Below are 20,110 nucleotides of genomic sequence, written 5' to 3'. Positions count from 1 at the left end.
ATCTGTGGCAGAAGGCGGTCTCGAAGGTATCCCGGTCCGCTGCCATGGAGCGCCTTAAAGATGATAGTCAGCACCTTGAAGCGCACCCGGAAGGCCACCGGCAGCCAATGCAGCTCGCGCAGCAGCGGTGTTACGTGGGAGCGACGAGTCCCTCCCAACACCGCCCGCGCGGCCGCATTTTGGACTAGCTGGAGCCTCCACGAGTCATAAAAGAGCCAAGGTTGACTACCCCTGGCCTAGAACATTATGAAAAAATGAACTCTAGTTTGAAGTGAAGACTTGGGTATGGCTACATTCCTAATTGATGGTTGATTAGTTAGCTAAGTTAGTGCTTCATAGCAAGGCTGAAAGAGTAAGGGTAAGTCAGTGAAGTGAGGTGAAAAGAGGGTGACAAGCTAGAAGAAGTTATTGCCAACCAAACAGAACATTTTTTTAAGCCTTTTTGTTTTAAGGAAACCATAAGCCATGAACATTGTCTCAGGAAATTCAGAACTGTTACTATAAAAATAGTGAAAACAATCATTTTGCCCTCCTTTGGAGAGAGGAAAGAAAATCTCATGACCTGTAGTTCACTTCAAGCAAAGGTACTTAAAACTGCTTCACTTTGGCTATCAGTGGCATGAAAATGAAGTAAATTTGGCCAATATAAGAAACGTGTTGTGTTGCATTTTATATCAAGTTTTATGGAAGAGCAATTTTGTGTGCATTTCATGGTCACCTATGTGTTGAAAACATGCAGTGCATCTCCTGTATCCTTGGACCTCAGAATGTTGCTTACTTCTGGATTACATTCACTTTACTTGATAATATAAATATAACATATAAGTGCTTATGTCTGAATAAATTGTTTTATCTTTAAGAGGTTGGAAAACTTATTGTTTTAAACGTATTAGTTTTATAATTCTTGGAGAAATTATTTTCTAATATTATAATAATTTAAAATTATTGGAAAAGTTTGTTATAAAATGTCTATATTTTATATCTGCCCTTTTCTATTTTTTTTTTAAATCTCTTTGTACTGTACTATTATAGTCTATCTTTGGAAAGATACATAATAAACATTTAAGCACTTAAATATTTAAGTAAGTTGTTGGCAGCTTTTCTGTTACTTAGGTTACATGCTGTGTTTTATTGTATTAGATTTGGTAAGATTTCATATGCAAGTATGGTCTTGGATTTCAAAATCTTATGCAAAGAATGGCTCTAAATATATATATTCGATTGTAGATTGCAGCATTTTACAGTGAAGATGTTGTAAATACAATTGATGGTTGGCTGGTTTTCTTAGATATTGCTGCTTCATATATGGCCTGTTCCAATTGTATAATCATTCTTAGCTAACGGGGGATATTTGTGATGAATTTTTTTTCATGAAAATAGGTATTAGCATGTTGCCTGTTAGCAATCTAGCCATCCATCCATATCTTTTGATAGATATGTGGATCACTTCATGCAAAAGTATCCCTCATTTCTTCCTAATTCTAGGAAGTTTTTTAGAATAATATTTCATAAGACACAATTGAAAGCAATATTTCAGATACAAGCAGCAGGTAAAATGTTGAAAATATTCTTAACCTTTTAGAATTGGCATGGTATGGCTATTACAGGAACATAATATTTTATTTATTGAAGGCTGCCTCTCAGGCAGATATTTATATCTTAGGTAGAACTTGAATCAGGATGTGGCTTAAATCTGGCAGGAATTAGCTTGGGAGAAAAATGACATTGCTTCTTTGGATTTCACTTACCACTTGTTTTAGCTGCTGCTTCATTAGATACTTTCTTTTGATTATTTTTCAGTGCCTTTAACAAAATCAAAGGCTGTAGCTTAGATGTATCTCAAGCAGCAACTCCATGGAAAATTAAACTTAAGTCAATTTTAATTGAACTTTCATTTTTGGAATTTATAATCTATGCAGAGAATTATAGCAGTTAAATTAGGGAAGTAAGCATGGTCTTTGAATAATTGTTGATAAATATAATGACAGTTAATAAGAAACCACTGTCTTTATAGTCATTGTTAGTTTAAATATAGTCTATGCAAATCATTGTTGTAGGCAAAGTCTCATGCATAATAAATAAAGAAAAAAAGAAGAGAAAGGATTCAAACTTCTAAGTTGGCAGGGTTTCTGAAAATCAGTAGTTTCTGAGTTATCTAAAATAAGAATGACAATTATTTTCTCCAGATGATGAGTTTAGAATCAAAAGATTAACAGATACCAAAGCAGGCAACTAGATGCATCTAGGCAGCTTACAGGAGAAAATGATAAAGATTTGAAGCCAACTTGACATTAAGTATGTGAAGTAGGTAATATGTAAACATAAAAATTATTGTCTATTTCTGTTAAACCATCTTAAGTGAGACCATCACCACATCTGGTATCATCAAATTCTATAATTTGTAGGCTACAGGAGGAACCTCAATGATATATCTAGAGCCACGGGTGTCAAACTCGCCACGTCACGTGACGTGTCGCAACGTATCGCAATTCTTTTTGCATTCCGGCAATGGGTGGGCGTGGCTTCAGGATGATTAAACCGGCCCATGGGCCGGCAGTTTGACATCCTTGATCTAGAGGCTGTGAGAATGAAAAATGTTTGCCCTTTCTTCCAGTATGGGAAGTGTGTAAAGTGGGGAATGGCGATATTTTGCTTGGCAGAGGCTTTGAACACTAATCACTATTCTGTTGTTGTTGTTGCTGTTGTTGTTGTTTTGCACCTAGAATCTTACCACTGGGTTTCAACTGAATCACCTCGTAGCTTTAACTGAGAGTTAAAGGGATGGGAGAATGTGTGCAAGTCGCTTCTCCCATCTTACCTTTCAGTTGCTGGGCTTTCTAAAAGGGTCTAGGACAGGGGTAGGCAACCTTGGCTCTTTTATGACTCGTGGACTTCAACTCCCAGAATTCCTGAGCCAGCCATGGCTGGCTCAGGAATTCTGGGAGTTGAAGTCCACGAGTCATAAAAGAGCCAAGGTTGCCTACCCTGGTCTAGGACAACTCACCACTGCCAATTCGCCCTGGCCAGCTTGCCATGGCTAGCTTGCTGCAGGATAACTCACCACGGCCAACTCACCATGGGACCACTCTCTGCAGGACACTTCAACATTGTATTAATCATTTTATTCAGTTACTTTTATGATTGGTGACCACATTTTCATCAAAACTATTGTAACTCTTGTATTTCTGAATTTATTTTATTATTATTGGCCATGAAATTAATTAATTTAATTTTTGTATTGGTTGAATTGTCCTGTGGCGAATTGTCCTGCCGTAAGTTGGCCCATTCCATTCTAAAAAGCTGGGGGCTTTGTAATACTAAAATCCCTGCAATGTAAGGGAAACAAGTTTTATTCTTGTGGAAGATATTTTTTTTTCTTTTTTTTAAGCAAAACCTGTTTTCCTATAACTTGATATTTCAGTCCTTTCCGCCAGTTTGCTCAAGACAAATATTAAGATAACTGAGCAGTATTTTTTTTTTATTTCTTCTTGGATTTTTTTTAAGAGTTAGATATTTCTCACTCCTTGGGGAAAATGCTAATTTTAGAAAATTTAAAAAAATACTTTCTTATTAGAAGTTCAACACAATCCTGCTTAATATTTTTAAAGAATTATTGGATTATTATATCTGCTCTGCTGATTTATTTATTTTAAATTGGTTAGTAAGGCCTGTATTACAATTTCTATCTCGTATTACCTCTCTGTCCTCAGTTGTTTTAGATCTTCTCCTGAAAAAGCCAACCTTAACCAACAGTGAAGGTGCAATCTTCCATGTTTCCCCAAAATTTATCAGGCATGATGGTATAGAGTTATTTTGGAAAGAGGGACCAAGGAGTCATTAGCACTGAGAACCATGGAAAAGTATTCAGACATGAGCTACACATTTGGTAGTGAAAACAGATTCTCAAGATGAGCATATCCAAAACAATACCTCGTAATTGCATTCTGTGATTCTGTTTGTATTTTCTTGAATATCTTTCCTGAAATTCATCTCTCTCCTTCTTCTGAATAGAGGACTTCTTATGAAAAATAGAAAAGTTAGTCAATGTATCCACTATAATTATCTATTCCACTCTAATTATCTATAATGACTAATGGGCGGCTTTCAGGATGAAATAGCATCAATTTAAAATAAATAAATAAAATGCATCAATTTATTTTTACTTTATTGGTTTACGTTTGCTAGCATATATTATTCAACCATAAAGACTCTGTGGGAGGTTAGGGTATGTTTGTTGGGGAGAGAAAGAGAGATGGTTTATATTTGTGTTTAAAGAAACGATACAGATAAATTTAGTTTCTAATATGTTCTAGAGAACATGTATTATTAAAGTAGTATTCTTGGATAAGGCAGACTGTTCAGGTCCTGCTCAGCCATGAAACTGGATAATCTTAGATTGAGACCTTGCCTAGTTTCCATGGTGGTAGTGAACACAGTAATTGGATAATCCATGTGTTGTCCTTACTCAGAAAAAAGGTATTGCAGGTGTGATAATGTTAAACTAAATATAGATAAAAATAACTGGTTTGTTTGACTGTACAGTATTGAATATATTTTAAGCACTTTATTCTCACCCTTGTTTTACTTCTATTATTTAGCATTCTTACTGAATTCAGTACCAGTCTTCAACTCCATATTCATTCAAAACATTCTATAATAACCTTATTTGGTTTATCTTATCCTTTCTCTAATTGTAGAGAATAATATTTCTCATGTCTATGCATTTTTCAGTGACTTGCTGAAGAGAAAACAAATGACTTGCACTCCCGTTTGGTATAAAATCAAAATGCATCAGCCTCGTGTTGCTTATTGTCATTTCTTGTACAACAAAAATTCTGCCCTGTCCCTGGATATAGAACAAACCCACACCTCCATATAATTTTTGCATCCACTTCTACTTGTATCTTAAAATAAGAGAATACTCTTTCTTCCAGTTATTAGACACATGTGCCATGTCCACACATGCTAAGCAAATTACACAATCTATTATATCTACCATATTTTTCAATATTTCTTCAGTTGCACACTTTTTGCTTTTAGCCTTCTATTTCAGTATTCTGACAAGTTTTATGACTTCCTTTTTCAACATCTTTTTTCTTCAACACTTAGCATTTATAGCAATTTCTCATTTTCCTTTTCCTCAGTTTTTCTATTTTCTAGTGTTATGATCATGAGTTTTGAGAGTATATGAACTTTTTTTCTGTTAATTAGTTTGTTGTAGTAGAACTAGTAAATTAATTGTTATATTATTGGGCTGATTCCCCTGTTAATACAATAACAGTACCATAAATAATATTGAGATATTTTTGTTAAAGTGGAAATCAACTGGTAGTAGAAATCCAAATGTCTCCTCTTAAATTTATCTGGAATTGCAGAGTCTGGATTGGTTACATGTATTGCAAAATTATGTCTCAAACAACTAAGTCCTTGTAGGCAGTCCAGAAGTACTGTATATCATATTCAATGATATAAAACATCACTCAGGATCTAATACGATTAGAAAAGTCATACTCCTTCCATCTGGTAGAAATTATCAACAAGAACAAATGCAGTTTCCATCTCACACAAATCACAGGGTCTCAGGCCTAACAAAAGGGATCAAGATAATTTGCTTCTTTTGTAATCATACCATCATCTCCAAAACCTTTTCTAGAAAAGCATGTTTCAAGACCTAATAGAAGTTGTCCAGCATTGAGAAATCCTTTAAGATGGGAGTGCACTTCAAGTCAGAACATACTGTACAATTCCCCCAGAACATTAATCACGTTCTGAATTCAACTTCTCAACCCACCTCTAGTTATCCAAAGAAGCCTAATAGAACAAGAGTCCAGCCTGCATGTGATACAATTTATATTGCTAGGAACCTCTCCATGAGATTGAAAGAATCTCAGATAATCTGGGATTCAAAATAGCACCTGGAAAAATATTGCTGTGTCAAATTTTAATATTTAAGAGTATGAGCCAACTATGCAGGTGATACTTCAATGAAGATTGAATTGCACATTGCAATTAATCTGCATGTAAGTTAATGGTTTCAGTAAGTATCATCCTGACTACAAATGAGTCCTGGGGCAAGGAGTGGAATTTTTTTGTTACAACACAGCACCAACAAAGTGAAGCTTTTGTTTAGGAACAGAAACTAGCTTCAGTTTCATATCTAAAGCAGTATTAACTGGGCTATTTGAATTACTCTCACTCAAAATGCAACAAATGAATAAAAATCAACATAAAGATGATCCTTGTTTAGCAATTGCCTTAGTAACCAATCATATGCTTTAAGTTTCATTTAGCTTGACCAAGTTGCTGGTCCCAATTGTGGTTATTAAATGAGGACCACCTGTATATTAATGATTGCAAACTGGTTGCACTTTCAGCTTTAATATAGATTCCTACCTACCATAAGAATTTAATATTGCTACAGTGTTAATAATGCTGATTTTGACTAGTATTCAACACACATATATTTTATGGCTGTCATTAGTCTATCTTGCCGCCGCTGTCTATTCCAGTTTGCAATACTAAAAATTAAGTTCATTTGCTTTGTAACTTATATTAGCAGGTATTAGCTGTTTCACAAACTAAGAAAATTTGTGTTGCTGTCTTTTGCACATTAGGGTAGATGTAACATCTGTTCTTATCTATTTCAAAATCTTAGACTTCTCCATTTCTAAGAGAATGTCTGATTTTTGTTTCTGAGGATGTTTAAAAATAGTTTCTAACAGTGAACTGGGAAATGACATATATAAACAATGAGAGTTCATCTTTTCCTTAACATAAATAGTGCTTCTTTCCTCCTATGTAGCAACTTTACTCTGTTACTTTTCTCATCTAGTTTTCTGAGATTTCTCCCCCCCCCAAAATAAAATACTGTGTAGCCACTGAGCATGTTTAATCCTTATTGTTCTTTTAGAGGAACCACAAAGAGCTATTCCTACAAATCTCAGTACTGAATCTGTGCAGTGTGGGTCTTGCAGTATAAGTATAGGAACTTCTCCTGATAATAAGAAATAAAATATAAGATATTTGTGGCATTGGTTTTTCATCTATTGCAGAGCTTCATTCAATATTATGAATATAGACCAGTGGTGGCGAACCTATGGCACATGTGCCAGAGGCAGCACTCAGAGCCCTCTCTGTGGGCACACAGGCCATGCCCTGGAGATGGCAACCATCCCTCTTCAACCAGCCACCTGCTAACTCGCCAAGGTCCCACATGGCCGGATGCATCCCAGCACCCATGCGCTCTCTGGCCTCTGTGTGCAGAGATAGATGGTGTCAGGCAGCAGCCGCCCCCACCCTGCTCGCCTCGCCTCACCCCGCAGGACGAGCCTCCTGCCCACTGCCCCACCTGGATCTCCCTCAACCCTGCCCGGCCCTCACAGGAGTCCCTCCCCATGAGCAACATCAAGGTGATCACGCCCACCTTGGCCACTCCCACCCAATCTGCCATGACCGCTACAGCCACGCCCACCCAGTGGGCCACACCCACCTGGCACCCGGCGATAAATAAGTGGGTTTTGAGTTGCAGTTTGGGCACTCGGTCTCTAAAAGGTTCGCCATCACTGATATAGACTTTCCAGGCAGGCAGTGATATGTGCAGAGGAACATCTACATATTTCTGAGTAGACTTGAATTGCAGCAGGGAGAGTTTTTCTCTGGCAGATTGATATTGTAGGATGCAACATCTAATCTTTTTTTCTGCAGCCATGCAATTAAGAGAGGGGAAAAACTGCATCTTTCTAGGAGGGAAGTATAACATTTAATATATCATAATTTGGGCAATGGTTTCCTGATATTATTGCTTTATAGAGAAAAGATGTGGACTATGGGGGCTTTGACAGCTTTGCTAAATTTTCATCTGAGATTATTGTCATTGGAAGAATAGATGGACAATATTGGAAAAATTGTTAGGTTTCAACTGAATATGGAATTTATTATCTTTCCTATCCTTTGAACGTGTTCCTTTAAATGCAGGGCCTTTGTCTCAAAGTTAGTTTTTGAGCTGAACTTAAATATTTAACTGAATTATAAAATAAAAATAAAATAAAAATGGTTTCAGCTGCATCCAGGTATGCTATTTAAGAATTATTGTAAATATATTTGCTTGCTTCAAAGATAATTGAATCAGGGAAATCTGTATCAGACTGGTAAAGAAAGATGCACAAAATATTCTGTGTATGGATTATTCCATGCATGAACAGGCAATTCTGGGTGGTCCATCCATAGATTTAGACACATGTTCCATCCATACATGGACCCAGACTCTCTGTACTTTGACCACACAGGTATTTTCCAATTTGGGGAGAGAAGAAAAAAGGGAGGAGTGATGACTTAAAAGCAAGTGAAAGGTAGGTGTGGGAAGGTTACAGAATAGTCAAGTAATCTAGTTGGAGATGGTGGGGGTGATGGATGGTCATTTAAGAGGACGCAAGGGAAAGGCTGATGAAGGAAGATTAGGGCAGGTGCATATGGTTACTTGGATATGCTGCAGTTAAATTCAAGGGAAGTCTAAATCACAGTGACACATAACTATTTTAGGTAGGTAATGGAAAGAAACAAACAGGAAGATTGGGGGACATGGACCAACTTTGCCTACTAACCCCATGAATCTCTTTTGAACTTGACTTTACTGAAATCTAAAACAATCAAGATGTACACTAATGTTTGGCTGAATTAAAGCCCTTTGAAGCAGTCTAACTGAACTTCTGTGAGTCCTATGTATGGAATAGTATGCATTTTTGCACTGTGCATAGTTTGCTGCAGATTGAATAATACAATAGTACTATATGGAACACTTTTGAGATTGCCATCCTCCTGTACATTTTATCATATTTGAAAATGCTCAGGGGCCAAGATCCACAAAACTACCCAGCCTGCAAAATGGATTGGGCAAGCCTACTAGATTTTTTTTTGCTCCCTTGTTACCACTTGACTCTTGTGCATTGTGCAAGCTACTCTAGCGGCCTACTTTGGCTCAAAAGTAGCTTACATTCAACATAAGATGCTACTCTGAAAAATGTTTGCTCAAGCACTATTAGAAATTCTGAAACAAGGGGGACTAGATGACAAAGACATCCAAATCATAAAGAATCTGTATTGCCATCAGGTAGCAAATGTGAGATTAGGCCAAAAATACTCATCTGATGCAGAAATAAGAAGAGGGGTCAGACAGGGATGTATTCTGTCTCCACTGTTGTTCAATATCTACTCTGAGTCAATCTTCAAAGAGGCACTGGAGAACATCGATGCTGGCATCAAAGTAAACGGTGTTTGGATCAACAACTTAAGATATGCTGATGATACAGTTCTGCTTTGCAGTAAGCATGAAGACCTTCAGCTCCTCATCAACAGAGTCACAGAAATATCTGAAAAATATGGCTTGAAGCTTAATACCTCAAAAATCAAGATCATGGTCGTTAGCAAACAACCCGTTAATTTACCACCAATAAATTCAGAAGGAATACCATTAGAAAAAGTTGAAAGGATCACGCACCTCGGTTCTAATTTACATGAAAGCTGGGACATGACCACTGAAGTAAAGACAAGGATAGAGAAAGCTCGAACAGCATTCTTCAAAATGAAAAAGGTCTTCTGCAGTCACGACATAAACCTAAGACTGAAAACCAGGCTTGTCAGATGCTATATTTTTTCTATCCTGCTCTATGGAGTAGAGAGTTGGTCTCTGACAGAAGGCCACCTGAAGAGACTAGAAACATTTGAAATGTGGATTTACAGGTGGCTGTTACGTATAAGCTGGGTTGACAAGATCAGAAATGAGGAGGTGATAAGCTGCTTGGGAAAGCCAAGTGAAATCATCAAAACAATTAAAAAACAAAAATTAGAATATTTCGGACATGTGATACGACACCCAGAAAAATACGGCATATTCCATTTAATCCTCCAGGGAAAGATTGAAGGCAAACGAGGTCAAGGCAGAAGAAGAACATCATGGCTTCAAAATCTAAGGGACTGGTTTGGACAAAACTCAGCAGCACTTTTTCGTGCGGCTGCTGATAAAAACAGGATCGTCAACATGATCACCAATGTCCGATAACGGATATGGCACAAGAAGAAGAAGCACTTTTGAGAATAGTTTGTTTAGATGCTGTGTTTAAGTCCTTCCCAAAGTGGTGCTTTCTAGATGTGTTTAGAATTCCCACCATTTTCAACCAGGATTGATTGTGTTTCGATTACTATTACTACTTATCGATTGTATTAATTAATATATTTTTGTGAACTATTTGTGATAGTGATTTCCACACACATTCTTACATAGAAAGTTTCCCCAGATGTTATAATAGGGTTCCGTTTTTAATCACTGAATATCATGTTAGCTGTAATGCCTCCATGACACATACATTATTTGGAAATATAATGATATTAACAGAGGTTAACTGAACTATTCCTGTGGAAAATGCAATTTGAAGTTCCAGGCATGTGTGAAAAATCTCTTAACATAACATTGCTATTATAACCACATTGTAAAGATGGCTTATAATCCTGAATGGTTTTTTTGTAGCCTTACAGTTCAGTCTAACAATTCTGTAAATATATAATTAAAAATCCGCAATATTAACCTGTTTAATATTTAAATATTAATATTTAGTTGTTTGTTGAATTGCCTGCCTGTGAATGATAAGCATGATTTGATAAGGGAAAACTGATAATATTCCAGGAGATTGCATCATATTCTTAAAATGGTTGTAAGCTGTTGGGGACATTAAGCGGGTAACCTGACTATATTTTATGACCATTTTTATGAAGCAAAATCACATGGTTGGTATGTGAATCATATGGTCATTAACAAAGCACATGATCATTAAGCGAATCCATTCTCCCAGATGGGTGTTTTTTGTTAACATCAAAAATTGCTGTCATGTGACTGGGATGCCGCAATGATTGTAAATGCAAGCTTGTTGCCATGCACCTGAAATAAGATCACATGACTGCATGGGGTATGTGAGGGTTGTAGCTTAGCGGAAGGATCATAAATAACTATTTTTGAATCTTTTGTGATTTTGGTCATCAAATGTTAAGTGAGACTACCTGAAAATTTTGCAATAGATCTGATATACATGGAATTTTGTGAATATGAATGAAATATATAAACATTTTTTCAGTGTCTCTTGAAGTAATCTGCTACGTAGAGGCCTGACTAAAAACTTGTTATTTTGTAGTTCATGCTTCAGAGCTTATATAGATAGGCAGAGTTATTTTTTAAAAAAGCAAGAACAAATTGGTTTTACTCTCACATGACAGGAAGCAACTTGGTTTTTGCTTGAAAGAGTACATGCAATTTAAAGACTGTTCAAACATTTGGGGAGTGTGTATTTTGGTACAGAAGGAGAAATGGGATTTAATTGTTTTAGCTAGTTAGTATTCTTTATGAAAGCATAATACTACTTTGCAATAAAAACAGACCAGAGGCAAAATAACAACAGCCTAAGTATAAAACTGTGAGTGAAATACAAGCTAGTATCACATTTCAGAATGCTTAAATAAATTATTAGTTGATGATGAACCAATAATTGAGGCATGTCAGTAGTTAAATTATAACTAGGAGAATATTTCAAACAAGGTAGACGTTCTTTCTTCCCAGTATCTGGGGTTTTGAAGAGGTGTGCCAGATATTGATTTTGGAGCATTCAGTGTATTTTCTCTTAAGTATTTGGTGTGTAACTTGCTTTCTCAGTCAGATCCAGTCTCCAACACTATGAATTTTAATTTGATAATAAAGGGAAATTATTACTTGTACTATTAAATACAAGACAAATAATACAGGTAGTCCTCAACTTGCAAGCACAACTGGGATTTCTGTTGCTAAGCAATGTAATCGTTAAGCAAGTTGTGCCCTATTTTACAATCTTTTTTTTAACCATGGTCTTTAAGCAAATCCAACTTCCCCCATGTCCTTATTGAAAGCCCCTGACTAGGTTAAAAATGATGGTCACATGACTTCAGGACACTGCGATGGAGATAAATACACGCTGGTTGCCAAGTGCCCAAATTTTGATCATATGAACGTGGTAAAACAGTTAAATCTGTTTTATTGTTTTCCTGGTGGCATATGTTTCTTCATAACTAATCTTTTCCTTGGTCTGGGAGTGTGGCGTTCAGTGGCCTCCAGATGGGTTGCATTTAACTGCCTTGTCCAATGGGTGGGCATATCAGAAATATGAATATATGTATCCCCATCCAACCGTAATACACCATTATTTAGGGTTAGGGTTTGATTTTTCAAATCTGTTATAAACTTATTTTGGAAGCATAAAATATATACCATATCAATAATTCTACCTCTTTACTTGATGAGCATATCTTTCTCTCCAGTTCTGCTCATGTTAAGGGCTCTTCAAAAGTTTATTATCAGTTGTAAGATGGCATAATTTATGGATCTATTTAAATGTATTTTTAAAAGCAAAGAGCGTTTTCATTTTGTTTAATTAACAATTCTAAGAAGAAGGGCAGGAAATTATGTTGAAGCATTAATGTATTGCTCCTGGTACTGGAAGTCAATAGTTTAGGGGTTTTGATGGAATAAATTATAATTTAGTTTAAAGTCTGCCGCATTTCAGTATGTTTTGTTGACAATCACATATCTAGTTTTTGCTTTTCATTTCAGCTGTAATCGTGACATGGAGAATAAAGAAACCCTCAGGGGATTGCAGAAAATGGATGATCGCCCAGAGGAGCGAATGATCAGGGAAAAACTCAAGGCAACATGTATGCCCGCTTGGAAGCATGAATGGCTAGAAAGAAGAAGTAGGAGAGGCCCTGTGGTAAGTAACTCTGAAATCACTTAAAAAGGAGAATTACTGAAAGCACAGAATTTGCTTTCTTATCTTATATTACCATACAGTTGGTACTGTAAGGAATGGTAATGAAATTCCTCTTGCTTCATTTTTTTCATGTTGCTGTTTTTTCACTGGACAGATCTGCAATGCCTCACCAAAGTCAAACCCAACTTAAATTTCTGTTGCTTAAAATGACACAACACTGCCCTCTGTGGGTAGCATTTTACTTTCTGCTTCATTAGTTGAAATAAGTTGTGATTACAAAAACTAGAAGGAATTATATTTATATTTATTTATTTGTATCCCACATTTATTATTTTTACAATAAAACAATGTGAGTTTTAATATTGCCTGTATAACATGGCTGTGTAACTGATCACTGTATAGTGAAAGAGGCAAAGTTTTCCAAAATGTAAAACTCAAGACAATTTGGGACACAGTTTTGCTTACCAAATATTGAAGAAATCAGTGCTGTTTTCTTGGAATTTAATAAATTATAATAATAATTTATTAAACTTGAGTAGAAGAACCATCATAATAATGCGATGCTGCACGCTCTATGAGAAAAACTGGATTCATTGCGAATACCATCACTATTACTAGATTTTCATAATGTAAATGTTCTCATAATTTCAACTTAACTAATTAAAAATAAATGCTCATTAGCATTAAGAAAAACTGTTTGGTGGAAATCCCCTCCCTCCATTTATCTACAATTTAATGAGAATATTTGCTTTCATTTGGAAAAAGGAGACATTTTTTCCTATTTTTCCAAGGTGGTAAAACCAATACCAATAAAAGGAGATGGATGTGAAACAAACAAATCGGCAACAGAACCTCCTCCTGATGGACAAACAAATCCCACTTCACCTACTCAGAAAGGGAGACGGAGCCCTTCTCCCAGTGGACCCTTCTCATCCTCCTCCAGGACAGTTAAATCCGAGTCACCTGGTGTTAGAAGGAAAAGGGTGTCTCCTGTACCTGTAAGTAATTATGGGATAGCCCAAGCTTATGATACGAAATTCATATCTCCTTCCATATCAGTTGGCCCATCTTGAATTGGCAAGCCTTTGGCTTGATGGATATTAAATTGTGTTTTAGTTATGTTTTCTGTAGTGTAAACTCATTTTACCTTACTATATTTTGCCAGTTTTTGCTGTTTTAATTTCTGATTGATTAAACTGCATTGGATTATTGTACTCTAAATTGTATAGATTTGTATGAGGAATACATATTACTACTGGGTTTATTTCTGAGAGAAAAGCATAGAAGTAGTAATGTTTATAGTATTTAGTGGAAGAACTAAATTTCTACCATTTCTTATCTAATTATTTTGTACGTCTACTAGTTTGGAAGGATATAGCTGAATTTCTTAGAAAGATCGAGGAATGGGAAAATGAAAAGTACAGACAAAAATTACTGAAAATAAAATTAATTTTAAGTTTCAGAGTGGACGTATAACACCCCCACGAAGAGCACCGTCTCCAGATGGCTTCTCACCATACAGTCCTGAGGAAACAAATCGTCGTGTCAACAAAGTTATGAGAGCTAGACTGTATCTCTTGCAACAGATAGGACCTAATTCTTTCTTGATAGGGGGAGACAGCCCAGATAATAAATACAGAGTGTTCATTGGTCCTCAGGTATGAATTGAAACTGTGTTGAATATTTAATCAATAACTATTAAATAAACTCATTTCAGAAGATTTAATTAAGATTACCTCACTAGATTTAAGAGAACATGTGAAAATGCTGAAACATTTTCTTGCTTTCCAGAAGTTGCTTGACATATTTTATTTAATTCTTATTTGCATAAATCAGAACATAGGCATTGACAAAGTATCAGTGAAATATAAACAGCTATATGAATGCTATGTTGATTATATCAGCACAAGAGTGGTTTAGAAAGAATAAAGCCATCATTAATCAGTTATTTCTTATTTTGAAGAAAGCAGAAACATAATCCTGATAAATCTGTAAGAAGTGATTTGGGGGAAAGTTATAAAAACAATATAATATGCCCATAATAACCACAATAAATACATTTCTGTTCACAGACATGTAGCTGTGGGCGTGGAACATTTTGTATTCATCTCCTGTTTGTTATGCTTCGAGTGTTTCAACTTGAATCTTCAGATCCAATGCTGTGGCGAAAAACCTTGAAGAACTTTGAGGTAGTTCCATCGTATTTCTTTTGTCACAAATAGACAGTTATGGCTTCTGAAATTTACCATATAGAATTTCTACGGTTTCAAAATTACCAAAATATGATCATCTCATTTCTAAAATTAGTTAATAACAAGTGTTATTCCAATATCAAATAAATGGGTAGACTTCCCTGAATAAATTCTCCATTATTATTTCTCCATTTTAATAACTGGAATTTAACAGGGTTAGCTAAAAAAAACCCTTTACAATAAGCACTACTTTCTCCCTATATTATATAGACATTTATATTTGCTATTGGCTATTTTTTCCCTTAAATATATAGATGTTTAAATGTGGAAAAGTTATCTTAGTTATCCTTAGTCCTGGCTGATTATTGCTGTAATATATCCATTAACCAAGAGAAAGATCAGAATGATGTCATGTAGCTGTTAAACAATGGTAAAAAGTTGGCCTTATTATTCATGTATTATTCTATTAATATAGTTTATTTAACTTATATGGTATTTTGCTTGTTTGTAAGGGGGTAGCATCATTAGTTTATGTCAAATTGAAAATTATGAACATTGAACATATTTAATTCTCACATCTAAAATAGAATTTGGCAAAATTCAGCTTCTGTGTTTGCATTCCCATAAATGAAAAAGAGAGAACGTGTCTCTAATTACAAAAGATATCATTTACAGAATTCATCCATACCATAGTTGGTATTTATAGTATGCTGTTATTTTATATACATAAGTAAATTGATATAATTTTACATTATACTCTGCTGCAATTATATATTTATTTAAGAGACTTCAAGTTTGAGTAGTTCATATTCTAACACTGCCTATTAATATTTTCTTCCAATGTTAGGTTGAGAGTTTGTTCCAGAAATACCATAATAGGCGTAGTTCAAGGATCAAAGCGCCATCTCGTAACACCATTCAGAAGTTTGTCTCACGAATGTCAAACTCTCATACACTGTCATCTTCTAGTACATCTACATCTAGTTCAGAAAATAGGTTAGTACTTATTCTTAAGAAATCAGTACTGCCGTTCAAAATAGTCTCTATTTTTATAAATAGATAACCCTGACTCATTGGGTCATCTTTTGAGAGTGTAGGGTGAAATGACCAGAATGTACATTAAATTTTCCTGAACTGTATTGCCATCAAACGGGTGGGCAAAAAAGAAGTGGGAATGGGAGTGATCTCCTGCTGGCTTCCCCATTGACTTTGCTTTTTGGAAGCTAGCAGGGAGCATAGGAAATAAAAATCACATGACCATAGGGACACTGCAGTGCCCATAACTTTGCAAATAAAATTGGTCTGAACATCATGGAAATTTCAATTCCACAGGAGTCATGAGTCCCAGGTTTTTAATGGTGGCACAGTGGTTAGAATACAGTATTGCAGGCTAATTCTATCGACTGCCAGCAGTTTGATTCTGACTGGCTCAAGCTTGACTCAGCCTTCCATTCTTCCAAGGTTGGTAAAATGAGGACCCAGATTGTTGGGGGAAATATGCTGACTGCTTAGAGGGGACTGTAAAGCACTATGAAGCTGTATATATGTCTAAGTGCTATTGCTATTCTTTAAATTAGCAGATTTTCGATATCTTCACTAAAATTGTGAATGTGCTAACTTGAAGATACAAAAATAGAAACAAACACAATGAGAATTTTGTAGTGTATAGGTAGATACTTGCTTTATTTGTCATATTTAAAAAAAGGTAAAATATTCCTATTTGGACAGTCATTTTAAGTCAACGTTTTTTATTTTGTTTTATTTCCTAATAGATTGAGACCTAAGTATGAAGTTCGGGCTAATTTATTTTTGTTTGTTACTATGTTTTGGGCAATATTTCTGTTTGTTCTCTTTATTTCCTTGTATCTTGGTAGATGTCTTTCGACATTTCTAAGTAGAGGCCTGCTGTTGTAATCACAGGGATGTTTTCTTAAAGAGCTAGTATACACAAGAAGGTTTTTGTGTGCATGATTAGAGGCTCTTAAAATGTAATAGGGTCTTTAAGAATATCTCAGCTTTTAAAAATAAACTATTACAGGTGGTCCTTGATTTGAGACCATTTATTTAGCAACTGTTCAAAGTTATAAACGTGCTGAAAAAGTGACTTATGACCTGTCCTTGCACTTACGTTGACATTGGATCCCCAACTTGGGTGCTTGGCAACCAGCATGTATTTACGACGGTCACTTAACCAGATTTCTAAGTGACAGAAGTTGTGGTCCCAATTTTGGTCATAAGTTGAGGACTATTTCTAAACTATCCAAAGAATGGAAAAATAGCATTAGCTAACTATCAGAAATAGAATAGGTATAGCTAAATATGAAACTCAAATGAATTTTGCCTCCAATACTTTTAAATTTCTGTCAAAATATTTATTATTATTGTAATAGAAAAAAAGTTGGAAGGGATCTTGGAGGTCATCGAGTCCAACCCCCTGCTCAGGCTGTCCAGTTTCTTCTCAGCTGGGCTATATCATATTCTTCATGTTTTAGCTGTTTTAACCACATATTGTTTTTTGTAAATTGCCCAGAGTCCACTACAATGGATGGCAATAACAAAATAAATAAATAAAAATGACTCAAGATACTTTCATAAGGAAAGTTTACAAAATAAAGTTGAAGAATATTGATATGAGTATTATGTTTGAAAATAACTTTTGGCTTCTAGGCACATATTGTACCTCCTAAGGAAACAAAACTTGTCCATCTCTGAATCTCTACATAAAAATGAGAAGTGATTTACCAGAGCTCTGGAAAGGAATTGTATTTATTTACAGTATTTAAAATTATCATGCTCAAATATGAAAAATGAGCATTGATTTCTCAGTTTGTTGGTTTAACTGAAATATTTACATGCTGGTTATGTCTCTAATTTATTTTCTCACTGTCAGAATACATTTATTTACTGTGTAACATTTGTGGTGTTACAGTAAAACAAAAGATAGAGTTCTACCCTAAGATGGTTCAAGTATAAGTTATTATCTGTTACTAATTTCTTGAACCATATATTTGGGAGTTGGCATAGCCCTGGAGTCCTATGAAAAGACACAGCTAATAAGGAGATGTCAGTAGATCCTGTGGGAAAGACCTTGCATGCTCTGAAGGATCTTTTCCTTTTAAATCCAAAACTCTGGCAAAATTTTCAATTTAACACTATGCACAAAATTTCCACTGTCGTCTTTTCCCTGTGTTCCCCAAAATCTTTTACTGAAGGATCTGTAATTCCCCTAAGAGTAAATATTGAAAGTGTATAGCCATAAGGGAAATCTTTATTCTTCCCATTCCACAGATAGAAGCTGGTCCATCAGTAAGACAAGTTTTGGGAAATGATACTGTATCTGTATTAAACAAACCTGTGTGAATAGATTAAGCACAATGGCAGTTTGAAAAAAGATGAATGCTGATAGCTGGAAATGAATTCTGGAACAAAATATTTCTTATATGATTGTGATCCCCTGAAAGAATATAATAATAATAATAATAATAATAATAATAATAATAATAATAATAATAATAATAATAATAATAATAATAATAATAATAATAATAATAATAATAATAATAATAATAATAATAATAATAATAATAATAAAAAAGTTGGAAGGGACCTTGCAGGTCATCTAGTCCAACCGCCTGCTCAGGCAGGAAACCCTATACCATTTCGGACAAATGGCTGTCCAGTCTCTTCTTAAGAACTTCCAGTTCTTAAGCATTCACAACTTAAGCATTCACAGTTCTTGGAGCATTCACAACTTCTGGAGGCAGGTTATTCCACTGGTTAATTGTTCTAACNTGCAAGTCCACCACATATGAAAAAAAGTTGCATCTTGTTGTCCACACCTCCAGCACTTGGATTCATAATTCTCATAAATGCGAGACATAGTTGCAGGATCCATGTGCCATCTATAAAACATTTTATAAAAATTCTCACGTAAATTTTGAGCTTGCGTGAATTTCACATTTCTCACCCATATCAACTCCCAGGTATCCATTGAAGAATATTGATATGAGTATTATGTTTGAAAATATCTTTTGGCTTCTAGGCACATATTGTACCTCCTAAGGAAACAAAACTTGTCCATCTCTGAATCTCTACATAAAAATGAGAAGTGATTTACCAGAGCTCTGGAAAGGAATTGTATTTATTTACAGTATTTAAAATTATCATGCTCAAATATGAAAAATGAGCATTGATTTCTCAGTTTGTTGGTTTAGCTGAAATATTTACATGCTGGTTATGTCTCTAATTTATTTTCTAATTTATTTTCTCACTGTCAGAATACATTTATTTACTGTGTAACATTTGTGGTGTTACAGTAAAACAAAAGATAGAGTTCTACCCTAAGATGGTTCAAGTATAAGTTATTATCTGTTACTAATTTCTTGAACCATATATTTGGGAGTTGGCATAGCCCTGGAGTCCTATGAAAAGACACAGCTAATAAGGAGATGTCAGTAGATCCTGTGGGAAAGACCTTGCATGCTCTGAAGGATCTTTTCCTTTTAAATCCAAAACTCTGGCAAAATTTTCAATTTAACACTATGCACAAAATTTCCACTGTCGTCTTTTCCCTGTGTTCCCCAAAATCTTTTACTGAAGGGTCTGTAATTCCCCTAAGAGTAAATATTGAAAGTGTATAGCCATAAGGGAAATCTTTATTCTTCCCATTCCACAGATAGAAGCTGGTCCATCAGTAAGACAAGTTTTGGGAAATGATACTGTATCTGTATTAAACAAACCTGTGTGAATAGATTAAGCACAATGGCAGTTTGAAAAAAGATGAATGCTGATAGCTGGAAATGAATTCTGGAACAAAATATTTCTTATATGATTGTGATCCCCTGAAAGAATATAATAATAATAATAATAATAATAATAATAATAATAATAATAATAATAATAATAATAATAATAATAATAATAATAATAATAATAATAATAAAGTTGGAAGGGACCTTGCAGGTCATCTAGTCCAACCGCCTGCTCAGGCAGGAAACCCTATACCATTTCGGACAAATGGCTGTCCAGTCTCTTCTTAAGAACTTCCAGTTCTTAAGCATTCACAACTTAAGCATTCACAGTTCTTGGAGCATTCACAACTTCTGGAGGCAGGTTATTCCACTGGTTAATTGTTCTAAC

At 35.1% G+C, this 20,110-nt stretch overlaps 1 protein-coding gene across 1 annotated transcript in view; it reads left to right on the top strand.

Moving 5' to 3' along the window:
* MAP3K1 (mitogen-activated protein kinase kinase kinase 1) overlaps positions 1-20,110 on the top strand; it is a 67,748-nt gene that overhangs the window by 24,347 nt on the left and 23,291 nt on the right. Inside the window, exons 2-6 of the mRNA XM_015821390.1 lie at positions 12,623-12,779; positions 13,571-13,777; positions 14,237-14,437; positions 14,852-14,968; positions 15,819-15,967. Of these exons, the coding sequence (XP_015676876.1) occupies positions 12,623-12,779; positions 13,571-13,777; positions 14,237-14,437; positions 14,852-14,968; positions 15,819-15,967 (831 nt within the window). The remainder of the gene's footprint in view (positions 1-12,622; positions 12,780-13,570; positions 13,778-14,236; positions 14,438-14,851; positions 14,969-15,818; positions 15,968-20,110) is intronic.

This window comes from Protobothrops mucrosquamatus, unplaced genomic scaffold (assembly GCF_001527695.2).
Source record: "Protobothrops mucrosquamatus isolate PMUCROS unplaced genomic scaffold, P.Mucros_1.0 scaffold1322, whole genome shotgun sequence".
In the NCBI taxonomy this organism is placed as follows: domain Eukaryota; kingdom Metazoa; phylum Chordata; class Lepidosauria; order Squamata; family Viperidae; genus Protobothrops; species Protobothrops mucrosquamatus.
This window is presented reverse-complemented; position numbering and strand designations above follow the sequence as displayed.